This window comes from Mastigoproctus giganteus, chromosome 4, assembly GCF_048544385.1.
Source record: "Mastigoproctus giganteus isolate SK-2022 chromosome 4, ASM4854438v1, whole genome shotgun sequence".
NCBI lineage: Eukaryota > Metazoa > Arthropoda > Arachnida > Uropygi > Thelyphonidae > Mastigoproctus > Mastigoproctus giganteus.
This window is the reverse complement of record NC_143578.1, coordinates 207,512,865-207,535,745: the sequence shown is the minus strand read 5'-3', so window position 1 is coordinate 207,535,745 and position 22,881 is coordinate 207,512,865. Positions and strand designations below refer to the sequence as shown.

The following is a 22,881-nucleotide window of genomic DNA, read 5'->3' as shown; positions in this document are numbered from 1 at the left end:
AATACTTTAACAATAAAACACATTAAACTCACAGTTAATGTGCATGATGGCCTTGCTTTCATAATGCCATCATACAGTATCAGATAGATATTAAAACCAAAATACTGTATGAAACATTTTTGTTCTCTTTTATATACCATAGGTATCTTGTTTAAATACTATACATAACTCATAATTACAGTTTCTGCTGTTACAAGTGAAATTTGTTGCACAAGGTGAGAAATTTTGCTCTTGTGAGTGTGGTAAAGCCTTCTCATTTCAGTACTGCCTTCAAACCAAAATTACCATAAGAGGTTAGAATTGGATACTCATAAAATTCAGGCGCCTCTGTAGCCAGGTGGGCAGGAGCAGCAGTGCGTAGCACACGCTTCTTGATTAGAGTGGGATTCGAGCCCATGACCACCAAATACGGAAAGGTCAGGGAATGACCACCGCATATCCCCGGAGCAATATGGCCTTAGTTGCTAATGCTCCTAAAAACCAAATAACAAACAAACACACACACAATCATAAAATTCATTACTTTATCTTTCAATGTCTGAAATATGGCACTATTATTATTATCACCTAATAATTCTCAGGCAGCATCAGACAAACCGTCTGACTAAAGCTTGCAAACTTCAAGACTATGCCTTTTACAAGATTTATATCAGTAAAGAGTGCCACACAGGCAGGATTTTTCCTATCATCACCCAGCCTGTTATTTGAACCTCCAGATAAGGTGGCTGACAGCTCTTCATACTCTGAATTAGCTTTTGTCAGAGTCATCACTATGTAGTAAGAAAAATTTCAAGCTCTTCTAACACACAACTAATAAGTGAAGTAAAATAGAGTATTACAACATTTTTTAAAATTTCTAATACAGCAGTTATAGAGGTTACTAGAATGCTGTCAAGAACTGCTGTATAATTTCATAATACAGCAGTTTTTGACAGCATTCTAGTAACTTCAACAACCAACCATATGCATTTCATTCTCATCAAGCTTAATAGATAAATGGTATTATTAGAGAGGCCTTATCCTATAATATCTGTTAAGTTCTCCAAATGGGGCAGTATGCAAATATATAAGCTGTAATCAGCATGAACTACTAAAACCAATAATTTATATTTAAAAAAATTGACTTATTGGATAGTGTCAACTTTTTTTTACTCAAACTTCCAATACAAGTGTACTTCACTATTATCAAAATATCATAAAGATAGCAAATCTTAAAAGTCCTACCATCTGGTTTTTATGTACAAGTATAACTTTTCCGAATTAGCTTAGGGTATTTAATAAAAATATAAGTCTATTTAGTGCTTTATATACATAATGGAACTTTCTTTCCAAAAGTTTTACTGAAAGGCAATTTTGTATTTTCTTTACAGACTAATAAATCAAATACATCATGACAATCCATTTAAGACATTAAGCAGGAAAAAATAAATAAATATATATTGAAAATATTTCTGAAAGTTTTTGTACCCATACAGCTGAAATGTTTTAATCTAAATTTGGATTTTAGTTGCTGAATTACCTTTTTTGCACTTTAATTTTCACAGAATACCTTCAGTAATTTGAAACTATAATTTATAATAATTCATACTGCTTGGTCTGTATGATTTATTGTGACAGTGTGTGTGTGTGTGTGTGTGTGCGTGCACTTTTTAACATTTGATATTTTCTCCATATTCATGTTTAATTACCCAAACTAATAATGAAGTGGTTATTGAATAAAACAATAGCTAGCATGTTATTCATTTAAAATAAGATTACCAAGATTATTTTCCCCTCAGCTGCTACTAATTTCAGATTTTATATATAAATTATCTTTCTGTGGTAGAATTTGCTTTAACAATGCATTTCTACTCTTTGTGTAGCAGAAAAGAATGAACCTTTTACAGCATTTGTTTTACTAAAATTAGAGGAAGCACATTTTATATTACAACAGAGATTCTACAGGTTTTCCAACTTGTATCTTGAAATGAGACAATACTATACAAAAACAGCAGACAGTTCACACAATATACAAGTCCATCCCATCCGACCATCTCCTGGCCTTAATGCATTATTACCAACTTCACATATTACCAACATTAATAACTCTTCGTACATAATCACATGTAATAAAAAACCACTTGGACAGACTTAACTGTGCGTGTTTGATAAAGTAGTGACAAAGGAAAACACAAAAGTATCTGGGATTTTGTAAGTTATTATTATCAGGTACCAGATTTGAAAAACTCTGAAGTTCATGAAAGTATCATTTTTCTGTCTATTTCTTTCTTAGTCCAGAAATTAATGCAAAACTTTTTTGTTTTGAAGCACCCTTCAATTAGGAATTAAGACATCTTTCAGCTGCACACATGGTAGCTTCTTTTATGTCTTCAAAAACAGGCACACCAGCTCTGTTCGCCAAATCTGAGAGGTAGACGCGTCCACGATTATAATCCTTAACTGACTGACAGGAGAGCTAAAAAAAAGAGGTTTATTAATTCTCCTCAAGATTTATTACTATTTAAAGTGAATACTTTAAATACAAGGGCAGGTTAATAAGTAACACACTATAAGCTGTAACATCTTTATTATCTCAGATACTGTAATCATACATCACATAAAACACAATCTTTCAACTTTGTGAAAATATCACTTAATGTAAGGACTACCACACTCACTCCATTTTCTCATGCACTCTTTCTAGAGAGTGAATATATTTTGGTAAAAATCAGGAGGTTAACATTTGCAGCAATGTTTCATGTCAGAATTGAGTTTCATATCGCTCTCAAACACCCTACAATGCAGGTATGTCTTCAGTCTACCAACAAAAAAAAAAAAAAAAAAATCTGATAGGGCAAAGTCAGGGCTATAGATTAGGTAAGGCTCTAATTCCTGCCAATTCTGTTCAGGTCTTTTGGTTTTCAGAGCTTGATTAAGCTTTTCCATGGAAAAATAGTATCTTTCTTTGCTGATGGTTGTTCAAGGTGTCATCATTTTTATTCCAGAAGAAGGGGCTCATAAGTTTTGTTGATGATTTGGCTTTTTTGTTTACAGGTGATGTCTGGTGTGCCCATTTCATGGATTGTCATTCAGTTTGTAGATCATAACGGAAGAGCCATGTATCATCACATGACCTGTTTGAAGCACACAGGACCACCAGCACCAAACCTCTCCAAAAGATCTTCACAGATCACAAATCCTTGCAGCTATCATCTCTTGTGTGAGCAGCTTAGGCACCCACCAAGAACAGATTTTTTCTTTACCCAAGTCTGTTGATGATGGTCAAAACACTTCCTTTTGACATTTTTGTAGCATTCATCACTTGTCTGGTGGTTATGCACCTGTCATTTCAAATGAGATGGTCATGAGTTCTTTGTTCGTAACAGACATTTGGTCTTCTGACTATTGGTTTGCCCTTGATATCGAAATCACCTTTCTGAAACCACCTCTAGATATTACTTCGATCAACTGTCTGGTCCCCATAGACTGCCAGGAATTTGATGGGTAGTTGTGGCCGACTGATCACCTGATTTTAACAGAAATTCCATCATACACCATTGCCTGAAATGTAAATGTATGGCTGTCACTTTGTCTATTCATACCTACAGATCTAAAAACACCAGAAAAATAATATTAGGTAGGTAATTGGCAGTAAAACAAGTGTACATCATAAATTTTTTCTCTCTCTTCCTTATGCACACACCTGTGTGAGTAATTGTACATTACTCATTGACCTGCTATTGTAATAATAAACCTTTAAATAAAGAAAAAATAATGCTTTATTTAACAAAAAAATTCTTTATATATATATATATATATTTTTTTTTTTTTCATATAATAAAGCAACAGTTTAAAATATTATTAATAATAGTTTATGGTTGTTGTTGTTTTGGTTTTTAGGAGCATTAGCAACTAAGGCCATATTGCTCCACGAAATGCGGTGGTCATTCCCTGACCTTTCTGCATCCTCCATATTTCGTGGTGATGGCCTCGAACCCCGCTCTAATCAAGAAGCGTGTGCTACGCACTGCTGCTCCTGCCCACCTGTCTACAGAGGTGCCTAATAGTTTATGGACCAGGGACACTGCTTTAATTATGCAGAAAGTACCCAATGACCATAATAGCTACATAAATTTGTAAGTAGGGAAAGGCAAAGTACTAACGTTACTGCAATCATCATTATGGAGAACAAAGGGTTAATGGAACAGAAATTGCAATCACAAGAACAAAGAAGATAAAAAAGAAGTAATAAGAATTACATAATGCTGTTCATCCTAAGACTTTGGCACTTTCTTCTGGGGCCGGAAGAAGGTGCCAAAATCAAAGGGGGGGAATGGCAATAAGTAAGTAAAGCCTCTGTTTCTGACATGAAATATACGCAGCTTGTGATACATGTGAAAAGTCGGTAATGTATATTAGAGTGAAAATTTAAACTTAAATCATAAGGCATGCATATATTTCATGGCTGGCTCGACGGAGGCTGGAAGTAAAGATTAAAAAGAAATAGAATAACTTACTAGGGTCGTGCAGGTCAAGGCAATCCGTACTGCTGTGGAGTAATAAAAAGTATCAACTAAATGTGAGTTAAAGTATATATGGTTTGAGCTAGTGACCCCTAGTGTAAGAAATTGGAAAAATGAAGTAATTAAAATTAAATTAAATTAAAGCTAGTTAGCTACCCCATGCACCGAAAGTTAGAAGCTAAGTTAGAGAAGTAGTAAAATAAATTAAATTACGAATGTAACCTGGGGTAGGGGTTAATCACGTGAAGTAATGCATCCCAGGATAGAAAGGAATAACAGGCTAACAAAGTAGCGGTAAATAGTCCCTAAACTTTGTATAGGTGAGAAAAGTGTTTTAAAGCAGAAAAGGAGCATCTCGAATATTGCATTTGATAAACTAATGGCTCATGAGAACTGTAATTACAAATCAGTTGCTACCAATATGGATAAAGTAGAATTAGACACCAACACATGCATTTTCCAAAAGGCGGAACTGCAGTCATATGTTAATCCACATTATGTGCATATAATAACCAGCAAACTGGAAATAATACCTTACCAGGATCTGAGAAATATTCTTTCATATGGTTAAAAATTCAGGTTGTATACAAAAACCAGCCTAACCACATTCAAAAAGCAGTTGCATCATGACCCCCTTAACTACTGCTTCATGCTTGCCTATAAATACAACACACCTATTGAATCTTTCAGCACATAGATAAATACTGTCATCAAATCTAATAAATAATTATAAAGTTTTAATACCGCACGGATCTCCACCAACAACTATCAACTGCAATATATCCATAATTAAAAAACAATTATCAGAGCTACATGACCAATTTATCACTACCCCTGTCAACAAAGCTGCCAGTAACTATGCCTTCATATGTAAAGCTTTTTACTTTCATACACTAAATGTTGAACTCAAATTCTAGTGATACATACAAGCCAGTGACAAAAACAGAAAATATTAAAAAAAAAAAAGTAATAGCTATCAACAAAAAATTAAAACTTTGTACAGTATTAATAATTATAATTTTCCATATATATACTTCATACAAAAATTCCATAAGTACCCAATTGGCTTCAGATTTATTACTTCATGCAAGTGCAGTTATGCATACAAACCTGGCAATACTGTAGAGTGGTTACTGAAACCAATCATTAACATCCTACCTGACAGCAGAATTATCACCAACAATATCCCTATTTTAAATGCCTTGCATAATAACAACATATACCATATACAAACCTTTGATTTCAATAGCCTATTCACTAACACTGATCAAACTAATTTGAAGCTTGACCTAAATAACCTGTATAATAAATATAAACATATAATAGACTGCAAACCAGCATATTGGAACAATTTATTGAATTTGTGCATTTCCAACATCTACATTTTTGATGGTAAAACAGTTTACCAACAAACCATAGGTATCCCTATGGGTAGCCCAGCTAGTTGTATTATTGCCAATCTACACTGAGTGATCACTGAATTATGACCACCCCTATGAGAACAGAATGCGACCCGTTGACCACGTGAGGTACAAGAGTGTGCAGTTAGTCGACCTACGTAGCATAGATAAGGTGTCAGTGGTTAAGTAGGTAGTAAAATTCCGGGTGTGATGGGTAAAAGGAAGGATTTATCAGACTTTGATAAAGGATACATTTTGGGAGCTTAACGAGCTGGTGCCTTGATTTCCCAAACAGCTGAACTGGTGGAGTGTTCGAGAGCCATCGTTGTTAAAGCGTACCAGGACTGGTGTCAAAATGGTCAAATAACAACCCAATGACAAAACTGCAAAGGTGAGCAAAAGGTTGATATTAGAGGTGAGTGCCGGGTCTGACGACTCGTACAGGCAAACAGGCACAGCACTGTTGAAGAGTTGACTACCCAATACCACATGGGCCAACCTGGAACAATATCTGGCATGACCATGCATCACACACTCGCATGTATGGGCTATACCAGCAGATGACCCCCACGGCATCCTCTCCTAATCAAGGTTCATTGGCGTAAAAGACTGGAAGAAGAAATAACGTGATTCATCTGACCACATCGGATGAGTCATGTTATTTACTCCACACCGTGGAAGGTCATGTACGGATTTGGCATCAACAACATGAGGCTCTTGATCCATCATGCATGGTATCAAAAGTGGAGGCAGTTGTATGGTGTGGGGCATGTTTCACTGGCAGGAACTTGGACCCCTGGTGCACGTGGAACAATGTCATCATCAGCCATTTTCAATCCACTGCAGGATGAAGGCCTCTCCAGCAACTTTCCAGTTCCTTCTGTTTTGAGCACTGGCCATCCATTTACTACCCACAAACTCATGAATTTCATCTATCCATCTACGCCATTTTCTTCCAGGTTTTCTTCTAGTTCTTCTTGGGTACCATTCTGTTATTTTCTTAGTCCATCTGTCATCATGTCTTTGAGCTATGTGTCCTGTCCAAGACCATTTTAGTTCTTTAGTTTTGATAAGAATGTCCTTTACTTGAGTTTGCTGCCTAATCCATGTGTTTCTCTTCTTATCTAACAGTCTGATTCCCAATATAATTCATTCCATTCTTTGCTGTGTAGTTCTCAGCTTCTCTTCCATTCTTTTGGTGAGTGCCCAAGTTTCACTTCCATAAGTCATGGTGGGGAGTATACATTGGTTCATTATTTTACGTTTCAGACAAACTGGGATATTGCTCTTCAGTATGTGACTATATTTCCTGAATGCTATCCATCCAAAATTTATTCTTCTCTTGACTTCCAGCCATTTATCATTATTACCAGCTAATAACTTGTCCCAGATAAGTATATGACTCCACCTTTTCAATTACTGCTCCTCCAATCATTATTTCCCTTTCTGTGGCATACTTGATCATCATTACTTTTGTTTTAGCCATATTCATCTTTAGTCCAAAATCCTTACTAACTGTGCATAACTGATTAAGATTTTCCTGTAATTCTTTGGGATCGTGGCTTATGACCACAATGTCATCTGTAAATGGATTAGGTACTCTCCGTTCACATTGACTCCTTTCTGCAACCAGTCTAATCTTCTGAAAGCTTCCTCAAGGGCAGCAGTAAACAGCTTCGGAGATATTGTGTCTCCTTGTCGAACTCCTTTCTCGATTTTAAATTTCCTACTGTCTTTGTCTAGTCTAATAAAGGAGGTAGCACTCTCATATATTTTCTTCAAAATCATAATATATGGAGTATCTATGCCTTGTCTTTCCAGTGCCCGAAACATTGCCTTATGCTGTATGTCAAATGCCTTTTCATAATCCACAAATGCCAGGCATAATGGTGTTTTATATTCATTTGCTTTTCTCCATTAGCTGTGATATTACGTGAAGGTGATCCATAGTTGAGAATCCTGTCCTAAAGCCAGCTTGCTCTTTCTGTTGATTCTCATCAAGTATTCTTTATAATCTGTTAGTAATGACCCTCGTGAACAACTTGTAGATGTGAGATAAGCTAATTGGTCTATAATTTCCAATTTCTGATTTATCTCCTTTCTTATGCAGCAAAACTAAGATTGCATTATTCCACTGCTTAGGCGTCACACCTTTTCTAATGCACTTTGTGAAGAGCCTTGCCAGTTTTTGTGTTATGTCTCTTCCTCCCAATTTTAACAACTCTACAGTAACTTCATCTTCCCCCAGGGCTTTCTGATTCTTCATTTTCTTCAATGCATGTTCTACCTCATCAGGAAGAATATCGGGTATGTCGTATGTGTTGCTACTTTGCAATCCATCTTCCCCACTGCTGGCATTATTCCCTCGTTCCTTGTATAATTCTCTATAGTAGTCTTCTTATTTGAATTATGCCTTCTCTGCTGTTTATAAGTACGCCATCGCTATTCTTCAGTTTCAGTATCATTTGTCTTTCTGTATTACTGCTCATGGCTGTTGATTTAAATCCTCTGTTTTCCCTTAATGTTTGTTCTACTTTTCTTGTGTTAAATCTTCTTATGTCCTCTCTGAGTCTCTTTCTAATGGCTTTGCATAACTCAGTATACTCAATTTTCTCCCTGTCAGTGTTTTTCTTGCTCTTCATTTGTCATCTTCGGTTCATCATGACAAGTGTTTCTTGACTAATTTTTTCTTCTTTGGATTTCTTTTTCCCTATAGGTTTCTTGGGCTTTATCACTTTCAGAAAGTTGTAGTATTTCTCGTCGATATCTTGGTCCTGAGCAGTCTGCAGAAGCTCAAACTTGTTCTTAAGTTCCAGTACATGCTGCTTTTTCTCCTCCTCTGTTATCTCAAAGACCTCTGTATTATTTACTCGAGTCAGTTTTTTCCTTTCCTTTCCTACATCTATATCAAGTGTACGTCTTACCATTCTGTGATCACTTCCAACATTTACCTTATTCAGGACAGTAACATCATTCACAATATATCTTCTGTTAGTGAGGATGAAGTCGATTTCATTAGTTGTTAATCCATTTGGACTCTTCCATGTCCACTTTCTGTTCACCCTTTTCTTGAAAAAAAGTGTTCATTACTGACAGCCCTTGAGATTCTGCAAATTCCACAAGTCTTTCACTTCTTTCATTTCTTTCACCAATTCCAAAATTTTCTATAGTTCCCCTTTCTGCACTGTTTTGTCTTTTTCCAACCTTAGCATTGAAGTCCCCCATAATAATAGTGTAGTGGGTTTTCTGCTCATCAAGAATACTCAATTTCGGTGTACATTTCTTCAACCTCTTCATCATCATGGCTCGATGTTGGTGCATAAATCATTATAACCTTTAGCTTGTATCTCTTAGAAATCTTGAGTATTAGTCTTGACACCCTTGGTGATGTGCTTTTGAATTCCAAAATGTTGTTTTTTAAAATCTTTATGGACCAGAAACCCAACTCCACCTTCACTCCTTTCACTGTTTTCATTGGTGTACAGCAGATTTTCACTTGATAAACTTATATGTATCAGTGGTCAATGCTACCGTTATGTGCTTGCTGACTGTGCACACTCCGCTATGTTACACTTTTTCCCGAATGGTGATGGTGTCTTCCAAGATGACAATGCACCGAGCCATCGGGCACTTGATGTAGGAATGGTTTGAGGAACACAGTTCTGACTTCCAGCATATTGATTGGCCTCCGAACTCCCCAGATATCAATCCCATAGAACACTTGTGGGACACTATGGAAAGGCATATCAGGCATCTGGATACACCAATCACCTGCATACCTGCATTTCTAGCCGCATTACACACAGCTTGGTTGGCCATACCTCCTGAATGCTTTGAACATCTTGTTGAATCAATGCTACGTCGAATAGCTGCTGTACTGATGGAAAAAGGAGGACCTACGATGTATTAGGTAGGTGGTCATAATTCAGTGATCACTCAGTGTATACCTATACTAGCATGAAACCTCACTGCCTCTGGAAATCTGCATATTTAGATATATCAATGATTTATTTGTAGCAAATTGCCCCAACTTCCTACAAAAACTCGCCAATATATACTGAGCTTACCCTGGACAAAAACCAATGATAATAACATGGCTGCCAACTACCTGGATTTAGATATAGATCTTAATAACTCCCAGACCAGGGTTCACATATACAATACATGCAAAGCCTTCAACTTTAATGTATATAGTTTCATGCATTGGCATTCAAATATTTCCAAAAAAGGCACATGCTAACATCATCTTGTCTCAAAGCATCAGAATATGCAAAAGCAAAAAATTGATAGTTAACAATATCATAAATCTCTACAATAAGCTTCTAAGCAACCAGTTCCCCACAGCCTACTTATATTACCACATCAAAAAAGCTCTCAGTATCATCAAATATAAAAAGTTGATTAACTATACAATTGATATCAATAATGTCATGGCTAACTGATATTCTATAGCTGCTAGGCTTGTACATATGTATAGTTTATACTCCCAGCCTCTTTGGGGTCTTAAAACCATAGAAAACTTGTACCCCCCCCCATTGGCTAACTAAAGGAGTATTTATTTATTTATTATTATCATTATACACATTCTTAAACACTAGAAAGATGCTCCCAGAGCTACGTTCAGGGTTGCTATTCCCGTTCCTACTATAGGAACTAGAATAGCAACCCCGAACCGCTGAAGCACTATCTTTTTGTCTTCTTCAGTATTCTTTATGCTTTCCTAGTCCCCTATATTTTTATTTCTTGTGAGCCATTAGTTTATTGAATGCTATATTCGAGGTGCTCATTTTCTGCTTTAAAACGCTTTTCTCATCTATACAAAGTTTAGCAACTATTTACCGCAATTACTATTTAGCAACTATTCCTTTCTATCCGGGGATGCATTACTTCACGTGTTTAACCCCTACCCCAAGTTATATTCGTAATTTAATTTAATTTACCGCTTCTCTAACTTAATTTAATTTATTTTACTACTTCTCTAACTTAGCTTATAACTTTCAACACATGGGGTAGCTAGCTTTTAATTTAATTTAATTTTAATTGCTTAATTTTTCTGATTTCTTACACTAGGGGTTGCCAGCTCAAACCATATATACTTTAGCTCACATTTAATTGATACTTTTTATTACTTCACAGCAGTACGGATTGCCATGACCTACACGACTCCAGTAAGTTATCCTATTTATTTTTAATCTTTACTTCCAGCCTTTGTTAGGTCAGCCATGAAATATATGCATGCCTTATGATTTAAGTTTAAATTTTCACCCTAATATACATTACCGACTTTTCACGTATACCACATGCTGCGTATTTTTCATGTCAGAAACAGAGGCTTTACTTACTTATTGCCTTTCCCTCCCTTTGATTTCGGTGACTGGCCCCAGAAGAAGGTGCCGAAGTCTTAGGATGAAGAGCATTATGTAATTCTTATTACTTCTTTTTTATCTTCTTTGTTCTCCGCGATTGCAATTTCTGTTCCGTTAGCCCTTTGTTCTCCGAAATGATGATTGCAGTAATGTTAGTGCTTTGCCTTTCCCTATGTACAAACTTATATATATATATATAGAATATATTTATATATATATTCTTTTTCTGTACAGTCCAAAGGTGGCTCAAGGAGTTTACATGTTCACTACCGCTGTCTTTTTTGCAGCTAATATATAAGCACCACATTTAAAAATTGGGCTGTGCATTTTCTGTGGCAGTCCACACACTTTATTTCACAACATGTGTCCTACACCCTGGACCACAGCTGATGTTTTATAAATGATTCTACCTTCAAGATGAACCATGCCTTGTAAAATTTAGCTCAATTTCTCTATTGATATTTCTTGTTTTTGTGGTGTGTGTGTGTGTGTGCGCGTGTGTGTGTGTGTGTGTGTGTGTGTGTGTGTGTGTGTGTGTGTGTGTGTGTGTGTGTGTGTGTGTGTGTGTGTGTGTGTGTAGAAGCAATATGGGGGGGAAAAACAGAAAATGAATAACAAAAACAGAAGTAGAAATGGAAGAAAGGAATGTGTATCTAAAAATTTAGAAAAATATTAAGTATGGGCAGGGCCGGCGGAAGTGGGCCTGCATTGCAGGCAGGCACCACTACAAGGTGGGTGCCGTTTCAAAGTGTTAGTGTGAAGTTTAGTATGTTTGGGGGCGCCCACCTTGCAATGCAGGGGTGCCCATTTCAGCTTTGAAGGCGGGCGATGTTCAGCCTAGCACCCACTCTGAGTATGGGGCAAATACAGCCAAAGTTATAAGCCAAAAAATAATAAGTTTATATCGGCACCACTGGACCATCTAGAACAATAAAAAAGTGTGAAATATCACTAAAATGATACAATATACCAACCACAAAATAAATCAAGGAACAAAAAATAGACGACCGCTATATCTGATCAATCAGAAGACTTTAAGCACTCACTGCTAGACCAGAATGACCAAAAAGAAAGAAATTCAGTTGATAACAGAAAATAAACAGATTACAGAAGGCAGTATGAGTAGTGCAAAGCAAAGCACTCACCACACCCATTAGAAACAAAACTGGAAAAATAATATGTTTAATAGTAAAAATAAGGAAGGAAAGAAAGAAAGAAAGAAACATGACCGCAAATGTAAATGAATAGTATATACAATACCTTTGTAGAAAAGCTATTAATTTCGAAATTTGATATTCCTATAAATGTGTATATATCACCAGCTAGTAACAAAGATATAATTGATATTACCATGTTGAACGGTGATAAGTAATGATGTGTATTAAATAAGCCAAAAATGGATTAATCAAATTTTTTATATATATACAGTATATACACCAATGAGCCAAAACATTATGACCACCTATATGATGTTGGTCCTTCACGTGCAGCCAAAACAGCTAATACCTGGCGAGGTATGGATGCTACAAGATTTCTAAATGTGTCTTGTGGTATCTGGTACCATCACGTAACCAGCAGATCATTTAACTCCTGTAAGGTCTGTGGTTGAGACGCTGCAGATCAGAGTTGCTATTCCAACACAAACCACAGATGCCTGTGGAATTTGGAGGCCAGGGCAACACCTGGAAATCTTCCTCATGTTCCGCGAACCAGTCTCGAACAATCCGGGCAGTGTGGCATGGTGCATTATCCTGCTGAAAGATGGCACCACCAGAGGGAAAGACTGTTGCCATGAAAGGGTGTACCTGGTCAGCAATGATGTTTAAGTAGGTGGTACACGTCAGAGTGCCTGGCACATGGATGACTGGACTGAGGATATCCCATCAGAACATTGCCCAAAGCACAACACCACCGCCGCCACCGACTTGTTTTCTTCTTACAGTGCATCCAGGCGCCATCACTTTCCCAGGTACGATGCACACGTACCCAGCCTTCCACATGGTGCAACAGGAAATGTGATCCATCAGACCAGATGACCTCTTCCAATCATTCAAGGTCCAGTTTCGATGCTCATGTGCCCATTGTAGGCGCTGTTGCCAGTGAACCATGGTTAGCATGGGAACACGGAGCAGCCTGCAGCCCCATTTTCAGCAGGGTTCGATGTACTGTGTGTTATGACACATTACTCCTGTCACTAGCATTCCAATTACCGGCGAGTTGCACCAAGTCGCCCTTCTGTTGCTATGTACCATCCGGTAGAACCTTCGCTCACCTCGAGTATCGATGAGCCATGGTCATCCAACACCTCGCCAGTGGTTCGTGGGTTTACCTCCTCGAACCACTTTTGGTAGGTACTAACCACAGCTGACCTGAGCATCCCACCAGCCGTGCCGTTTTGGATATGCTCTGACCCAGTTGTCTGGCTATTACAATTTGGCCTTTGTCAAACTTGCTTAAGTCTGCTGCCTTTCCCATCTGAAGAACAAGAGTAACACTGATTAACAGAGCTCGGTATCAGGTATATTTTATACCGTGTTCTGACCCGCATCATAGTTCACCTGCAGTTGCTTCGATTTGCATAAGGACTCACTGGTCATAATGTTTTGGCTCATCGGTGTACATATATATATATTAAATAAAATGTATAAAACTAATTACCATCTTTATACACTGACAGGTACTTCAACCAACAAGTTGAAGAACACATTGATAGGAACTTCAATGTACAAATAAAAAGTAATTAGTGGAATCATTATCTGTTTCTATGAACCTTATACCAGCATTCTATAGTCCTAATTATGAAAGCTCTCTGGCTTATAATGGAATAGCATTATAGATAATATAGTTATAAAAATTTAACATATTTTAATAAAACATTAGGGAGGACTAATTTTGTAATCTGGCATGAAGAGACATTGGTCCAATAGACAGTAATTTAATTTTAAATAAAGAAATAGTATTTTCAAAGGAACTAAGCAAACATGCTTACCATTTCATCTTCCAATAACAAATGGCTGAATATGTATTTCAAAGTTATTGCTGTGTTTGCAATTGCACACTCCCTATGCTTTTTGATAGTAGTGAAATTACATGAAAATTAACATAATTTATGACTTAATTAATCCTTTGCTGTGAAGGTAGTCAATAATTTACTCATATCGTTTACTAATATTAGTAAATGATGAGTCAAGCCAAAAAAAATAAAATGGAATCATGAATAAAATTAAAATAACATAAAATAAGAATAAAAATGGGCATAATTTTTATTGTCGTATGAAACTTCAGTCATTTAAGAGATTGCAATCTTCATCTTCCAAATCAGATTCCATTTGAAAGTGAGGAACATGGTACAAGAATTTTTTTCATTCTTGTATTCATTGTTCCAAATTTTACTTTTGAGGTCAACTAAACAGTAATACTGATTGGCAAACTGACACAAACAAAACCATACATGTAACAGTATGCATGAGCTGCCCCCCCACCTTACTGTACATGCCAAAAACCCGAAAGTGGTACTCCCATGAATTACTCCGTTAAGTATTTATCATGCCAAACTAACCAAAGTGAAACATTTGTGAATATGCATGGTGAGAAGCGTTTTTTTTTTCACAGATAAGTGAAAATGCATGTAACATTTTCAACCACTTGGCCTTGAAATACACATACGAGTCTTTGGCAGAGTGTAGTTGACCAAGAAACAACCTCAAGAATGCATTCGGGTAAAGAGTGCCAAATGCACATTTGTGGTTTTGGCGTGGTGCTGACGATATGTGCCAATATGGCTAATGTTATTAATAAAAATAAAATAAATTCATTACCCAATGAATTTATTTTGTTTTTATTAATAACAAGATACACAACAGATAACTATTAACAGTGTATCTGAGAGCAGAACAATGAACAGAGTTGATAACAATAATAAGAAATCCAACAGGAAGATAAACAATGATATAGATTCAAACATTAAAATCATATGTATAAAAGAGGTATGTATTAAGTTAAGTTATCGGTAAAACAAATAATAAATAAATTAATTAGAGAATAGAAAAATAATAAACTACAATAATTAGATGAGAGCTAGTCACTTTGCAGTTCAAGAGAAGAGGCAAACTTGTGAATGGAGTTCATAAGTGATTGACAGTTGTTAAAAAATTCAATGAGAGAGTCATTTGCTGATTTTCTGATTCTGTTCAGTGGACTGAACTTCATAAAGTCGGTGGTAGCAGAGTCATGGCAAAACAGTGTAAGACTTGTCTACAAGGAGCACTGAAGTTGATTTTACTAAGGATATCAGATGCTTCATAAGCTCCAGTGATTACTTTGGCTAGAAGGGTGACATCAGCAATAACTCTTCTAGTGCACAGAAGCCTCAGACGAAAGTAATCGCACAGTGATTCAAGTACACTGAATGATAAGATAGAGGATTATGGAATGTAAGGTAATGGACAAAATTTTTTTGGACTGCTTCAATTTTGCTAACTAAAGTCTTTGTGTTAGGATTCAGTGAACTGAATCCAAGGATTGACAGAACAATAGTTTTATAAAGGATAACAGCATATCTGTAGTGTTTGAACTTGTAGGTGTTCCATTTGATAAATCCCAGTTTTTTTTTTTTTTTTTAATGCTTTGCTGGTGATTTTAAAGACATGGACATCAAATTTAGCACTGCTGGAGAAGAGAGTCCAAGTCATTAACTTGGTCACGCCTTTCGATGATCACAGAGTTAACAGTGCACTCTGCATTTATTAGTTGTGGAGATCTGCAGGATGAGAAAGAGATTACTTTGCACTTCGAGGGGTTAGAAAACAAGCCATTCAGAGATAGCCACAGAAAGAATTTATTGAGGGCACTGTGAAGCTGTTGAGAATTGGTTATCTCTCTATCTTAAGACCTTAAGATAGAGAGAAACTGGAATGTTAAAGGAATAAATTCATTGCCCAATGAATTTATTGCCCTTAACACTGGAGAATTATTATTAATAAATTTAGCATTACATAAATTATCAATGATTATTTTTAGTAATTTTTCAAGTATCTCATTAATTACCTTTATGCAGCTGTCCCTACATGAAGTTATAAACCTAAACCACACTGGAGTTTTATGAAATTTTTGTATTAAATATATGCTGTTAGTTATGAAGCATATTAAATCTAAGGCAGTGCATCCAGTTAACATGGGTGATCAGCGCAACGTTGAGTTAGTTTGGTGTGATACAAGCACTGGGGATACAAAATTGAGAGTAATAGTGTGTTATAGACCTAATGACTATGATGAGTATATCAAACAGCTATACAGAGAAAGAGAGTGGGGCAATAAATCAGAATGTCTTACAACGAAGGGATTTTAACTTTCCAGATGCTGATTGCAATTTGTGAGTTGGTCACTCACACACTATCTAGACTTTTATAGATTTCTTGGATGACTGTTTTCTACAGCAGCATGTTAGAGAGGCAACAAGAAGAAACAATACTCTTGATCTTGTTATTAGCAGTGATTCTACATGGATTAAGTATCTACAGATAAAAGACCCACTGGGTGGCAGCAATCACAGTGTACTAATGTGGAATTTAATTAAAAACATAACTACTGTCAAGGGTAAAGAGAAAGGCTTATGCTTTCGTAAGGGTCACTACAGTAGTCTCTTACAGTTTTTAAATTGTGTGCAGTGGGACCAACTGACGATGTTACCAACAACAAATTCTAAATGGGAAGCAATCAGAGAAGTTACTAGGCTTTTCATACCAACTGAGAAATACTGTTCAAAGTTTAGACCTAAATGGAGGTCAGACGAACTATTGAGACAAATGGCAGAGAAGAGAAGTGCATGGGATGCATATAAATTATCAAGTGATGCAGAAGCCTATGGTATATATACATTAGTCAATAATCAATGTCGCAAAGGAGGTTAGGCAAACTAAGGCACATTACAAGAAGTCTCTGGCAAAGAATGCAAAGAAAAGCAGCAAAGGTTTCTTTGGTTATATTAGCAGTAGAAGAAAGGGAATCAATTACATTAGGCCAATTCCTGATGACCTTGATAAGAAATTGAATAGGTATTTTGCATCTACATTAACACATAATGAATTTTTTAGGGGAGGAGAGGCCAGACGTTTATCAAACTCCAATGGAAAACTAAATGACCTCATGATAACTGAAAGGAAACTGGAAGAATAACTGTTAAAGCTGAACATAAAAAAGGTATCTGGGGTAGATGGGATCTATCCAATCATATTAAGAGAGGCAGCAAAGGAGGTAAGCAAGCCTTTAGCCATAATTATGAAGGCATCCTTGGATTTGAGATAGATGGATTGGAGATGTGCAAATGTATCCCAAATTCATAAAGGGAGATCAAAAGGTGACATAAGTAATTAACATCTGTTCCAGGAAAAATAATGGAGTCACTAGTTAAAGAAGTAATGCAAGATCAACTGGACAAGAATGCAATTATACTACAGTCACAGCATGGATTTGTTAAGGGGGTGGTCAGGTCTAACCAATCTGATAAGTTACTATGATGCAATGACCAAGGAACTGGATGCAAAAAATAATTCTGATATCATATACTTGGATTTCAGAAGGCTTTTGCTACTATTGCACATAAAAGATACTGTATAAACTAGAGCAATGTGGCATTAAGGGCAAGTTATTGCTATGGATAAAGGAATGGTTAAATTGAAAAAGACAGAGAGTGGTTATCAATGGGCACTGCTCTTTGTGGACTAATTTTATCAGTGGAGTACCCCAGGGTTCAGTGCTGTACATTTGTTTTTGACATTTATTAATGATACTGATGGAGGTAATCAGGCTTGATGTCAAAGTTTGCAGATGATACAAAGGTTGGCAGAGTGGTTAACAACCGTAATCAGGGTGAGCTACTGCAACAAGATATAGGAAAATTGGGTCAGTGGACTGAGTAATGGCAGTTGAAGTTTAATCCCAAAGTAACTCATAAACTGAGTGGCACTACACTTAAGGTAGCAGAAAATGAAAAAGGACTGTGAGATAATTGTGCAATCAGATGTGAAATTCTCTGAGCAGTGCAGACATGCTCCCAGAACAGCTCACGGGTTTTTTTGAATGATATACAGAAACTTTGCTAGCAGGAATAAGGAGGTGATTATCCTTTGTACAAAGCCATGGTTCAGCAGCATCCTGAGCATTGTATACAGGTCTGGAGGACTCACTTTAGGAAGGGTATAGATCTGCTGGAATGGGTGCAGAGAAGGGCAACTAGATTGGTGAAGGGAACAAAAGGGTGCTTTTACCTAGAAAGGCTTCAGTTCTGCGAACTGCAGTTTCTGGAGATGAGACACCTGCGGGTGATCTGATTGAGATGTTAAAGACCTTGAATAGATTAAGTAAGCTGAATGTGAATGACATGCTTCCTCTTGCCGAGACTATACATGGGGACCATTAATTTAAGTTGAGGAAGGATGGTCACAGGATAGATGTGTGAAAGTTTGCCTTCAGCCAGCGGTTAGTTGATTGTTGGAAGAGGCTTACATGTTGTTGTGCAAGTGGGCAGTTTGAATAAATTGAGGAAGAACCAGACAAATTCTTGGAGGGTACAGATGGGAGAAGTATGTAATTTTTTGAGGGGGGGTGATGCTATATAAGCTTGCTTTCTTGTGTCATTTGCCACCACTACTACTACAAATGGGAATTTAGTATCATTACTTTTGATATTTATACTTTTTATGAAATTCAAGCAATTTTTTGGCAATACAACTTAAATAGTATTATAACCTCCTTTAGATTTTAGTGACTTGATATTGCCATTACTCTTTGTAAAAATTACTTTCTACAGTTTCCTAACTATACCACAATTAGGAGACATCCAGTTATTTGTTTCCTTGGAATTATTTCATGTTCGTTCATCTTTGGATTCAACTAGTTTTGTGTCCATGGACTTATTTCCTGTTCTTTCATAATTGGATTCTTAACTACACCACCTTGGTGTAGTTAAGATCCTAATATAACTTGGTGATCTAAAGTCACCAAGTTATTCATATCCTTGGAATTATGTCATATTCTTTCATCAATGGATTTAAACTAGTTCTTTATCCTTGGATTTATTTACTATTCCTTCAACCCTGGATTTTTATTTAAAGTGACCAGATTCTGATACAGGACAATCGATTTTCCAACTCCCCATATCTGATGACAGCTATACCACTTTTTATTTTATTTTATTTTATTTTTCAGTATTAATTTTACTTTACAGTTCACCCACCTTCTATTGACTTTGTAATTCAGTCCATAATTTTCTTAATTCATCATAACGTTTAGGATATTAAAAGTTCTTTCACCTTTCACATATCTACTATACTACCTTTTATACTATCCTCACCCTTCTAGTTACTGGCACTTTGTGTAATTTTCACATTCATTTATGCATACTTTATTCAATATAGTAATACAAATTTATATATATAATTACAATAGTAAGAGTGTATTAAGTACAATAGAAGTATTCAAAGTGAGCCTTTAGGCCAAACCTTCTTTTCCTACATTTTCTACCTTTCCATTATTATTTCATAAAATATTAAATATATATGTAGGTACAGTTGATCATACCATTGGCTATTATATACATATATATCTTACAGCCATAGAAATGCTGTACCCATATTGTTATGCCTGCCCATTTTAATCTTATTTTATTTTAATTTTATTATGATTTCATTTTAAAATTATATATTTCTTGGCCTGTACTTTTATCATTTACTAATATTAAAATATTATTACCAACTTAACAGCAAATCTGGATTAATTATGTCATAAATTAAGTTTAATTTTCATGTAATTTTGCTAATACCAAAAAGAAAAGAAGCATGCAATTGTGAACATAGCAGTAATTCAAAATAGTAAGCATGTTTTCTTTATTTGTTGCTTTATTTATCTGTTGGACTGACAACCTTTCATGCCAGATTACAGCAAAATTAGCCCTCTCTAATGTTAATTAAAATGTTAAATTTTTTTTTTATATATAACTCATTTATAATGCTACTCCATTATTGTTTGTTTGTTTGTTTGTTATTTGGTTTTTAGGCGCATTAGCAACTAGGGCCATATTGCTCCGGGGATATGTGGTTGTCATTCCCTGACCTTTCCGCATCCTCCGTATTTGGTGGTCATGGGCTCGAATTCCAGTCTAATCAAGAAGCGTGTGCTACGCACTGCTGCTCCTGACCACCTGGCTATGGAGGTGCCTACTCCATTATAAGCAACTTTTTTGAGCCTTCATAGTTAGGTCTATGTAATGCTGGTATGAGGTTCACAGAGAAAGATAGTGATTCTACTAATTACTTTTTATTTATGCATTGATCGAGGTTGGTCCCCATTAAAGTGTCTATCAATGTGTAAAGATAGTAATTAGTTTTATATATTTTTATATCTACTAAACCAATATTGTCTCAACCGACAACTAATAAAGTAAAATAAAATAAAATTAGTAGCATTTCAACTATAATCCCCATTCCAGAACTAAAATAATAGATTGGGCTAATATTTCTCACATCTCTCGTGATTCGAGGCCCTCCATATACCTATGGCGGGTTCCACCATCAATGTTAATGCTGGAACTCGCATACATACTATTATTGTTTGTTTATTTGGTTTTTAGGAGCATTAGCAACTAAGGCCATATTGCTCCGGGGATATGCGGTGATCATTCCCTGACCTTTCCGCATCCTCCGTATTTGGTGGTGACAGGCTCGAACCCCGGTCTAATCAAGAAGCGTGTGCTACGCACTGCTGCTGCTCCTTCCCACCTGGCTACGGAGGCGCCCACATACTATTATGGAGGCTGTCATTTTACAACGTGATGAGAGGTGGCGACCTAAAAACTTGCCTAATATACGTTGCAACGACAACACTGAGTCTGGCAGTTAATGTTCTCTTCTGTTATTCCTGCCCTCCCTCCTTTTCTTCACTAAGTGCGGTCCACAACTGGGTATCTATACACATGCGAAAGGCTATCTTTCTGTAATTTTAGTATGTTTAATCCTACAGCTTCAGGCCTTTTCTCTAATATTTTTATATCTATAAATTTAACTTAATATATATATATATATACACTGTGCTGCCACTTTATTAGGTACACCCCTGCTGTGCACACAAATGATTTGTCTCACAACGTTGCAAGTCACATGACCACAGTTGTGGATATAATTGCAGCAGAATAACCTTTCTAGTATCAGTTAAGCGTACAAACCGTAGCAAGAATGGGTAAAAGGAGTGATCTACTGGACTTCAAACATGGTGTGGTAGTAGGTACAAGATGGACGTGCTGGATAAAGCATCTCTGAAATGGCAGTTATCCCGAACTTTTCACACACTACAGTTTCAAGGGTGTATTGAGAATGGTGAAATGAACAGAAAACATTCTCTAAACGGCACTCCTGTGGAAGAAAATCGCTTGTTGATGAGAGAGGTCAGAGGAGAATGGCTAGAATTCTGCAAGCAAACAGATGGGCCACAATGTCTCACATCATGTCAGAATACAACCTTGGTTTGCAGAACAAAATATCGCAACGGATCATTAGTTGCACTTTGTCACAAATGGCTACAACAGCCGGTGGCCAAATTGTATACCTTTGTTATCAATGAAGAACAAAAGAGCATGCCTCTTGCGGGCACAGAAACACCGGCACTGGACTATCAAGGATTGGAAAACAGTTGCTTGGTCTGATGAGTCGAAGTTCCTAGTTCATCATGTTCATGGAAGGCTCAGAATTTGACAAAAACAGCATGAATCCATGGAACCGTCATGTCTGACAACTACTGTGCAAGGTGGTAGGGGCAGTGTTATGGTGTGGGGAATGTTTTCTTGGCACATGTTGGGTCCATCGATACCCACAGATACATGTCTGAATGCCACATCGTACCTAAACATCGTTGCTGACCAAGTGCCTCCGTTCATGTTGACAGTTTATCCTCAGTCAGATGGTTACTTCCAGCAGGATAATGCGCTGGTGCACAAAGCCCAAATCACTATGGAATGGTTCCAGGAACATGACAATGACTTTTCTTTGCTGCAGTGGCCCGCTCAGTCAGCAGATCTCAATCCTACTGAACATTTTTGGGATGAGCTGGAAAGGGCTGTTCGCTGCAGGTCTACACCTCTGTCGAATCTCAAGGAACTGTGTGACACATTCATGCCTGCATGATACTCCATTCTTTTTTTTTTTTTTTGGTAGTTGTTGGCGCATCGGCTTCTGTGGCCATAATGCACCTCCCAAGGTTTATGCAGTACTTTGATCCAAGCCCGAGGCGGGATTCGAACCCGCGACCTTTGGGTTGCCAGGCAGGATACTCCATTCCTGCAAAATGTTTTCAGCATCTTGTTAATTCCATGCCTAGATGAATTCAAGCTGTTTTGAAGGCTAAAGGAGGCTCGACACGCTCTAGGTAGGTGTACCTAATAAAGTGGCAGCACAGTGTATATATATATAATTTGATTAATCCATTTTCGCCTTACTTAACACAGTACAACGTGGTAATATCAATTATATCTTCCATTACTAGATGGTGCCATACACATTTATAGGAATATCAAATTTAGGAATTAACAGCTTTTCTAAAAAGGTAATATGTATGTACTTCAATCAT

General features: G+C 36.7%; 1 protein-coding gene across 5 annotated transcripts in view; it reads right to left on the bottom strand.

Annotated features, from left to right (window-relative positions):
• Window positions 1-1,566: 1,566 nt before the first annotated feature.
• Window positions 1,567-22,881, bottom strand: part of LOC150087350 (uncharacterized) — a 592,205-nt gene continuing 570,890 nt past the window's right edge. For all 5 annotated transcript variants that reach the window (XM_090372014.1, XM_090372013.1, XM_090372010.1 and 2 more), the window contains one exon: window positions 1,567-2,455. In XM_090372014.1, coding sequence (XP_090228140.1) covers window positions 2,318-2,455 — 138 coding nt within the window. In that variant the 3' untranslated portion in view covers window positions 1,567-2,317. The remainder of the gene's footprint in view (window positions 2,456-22,881) is intronic.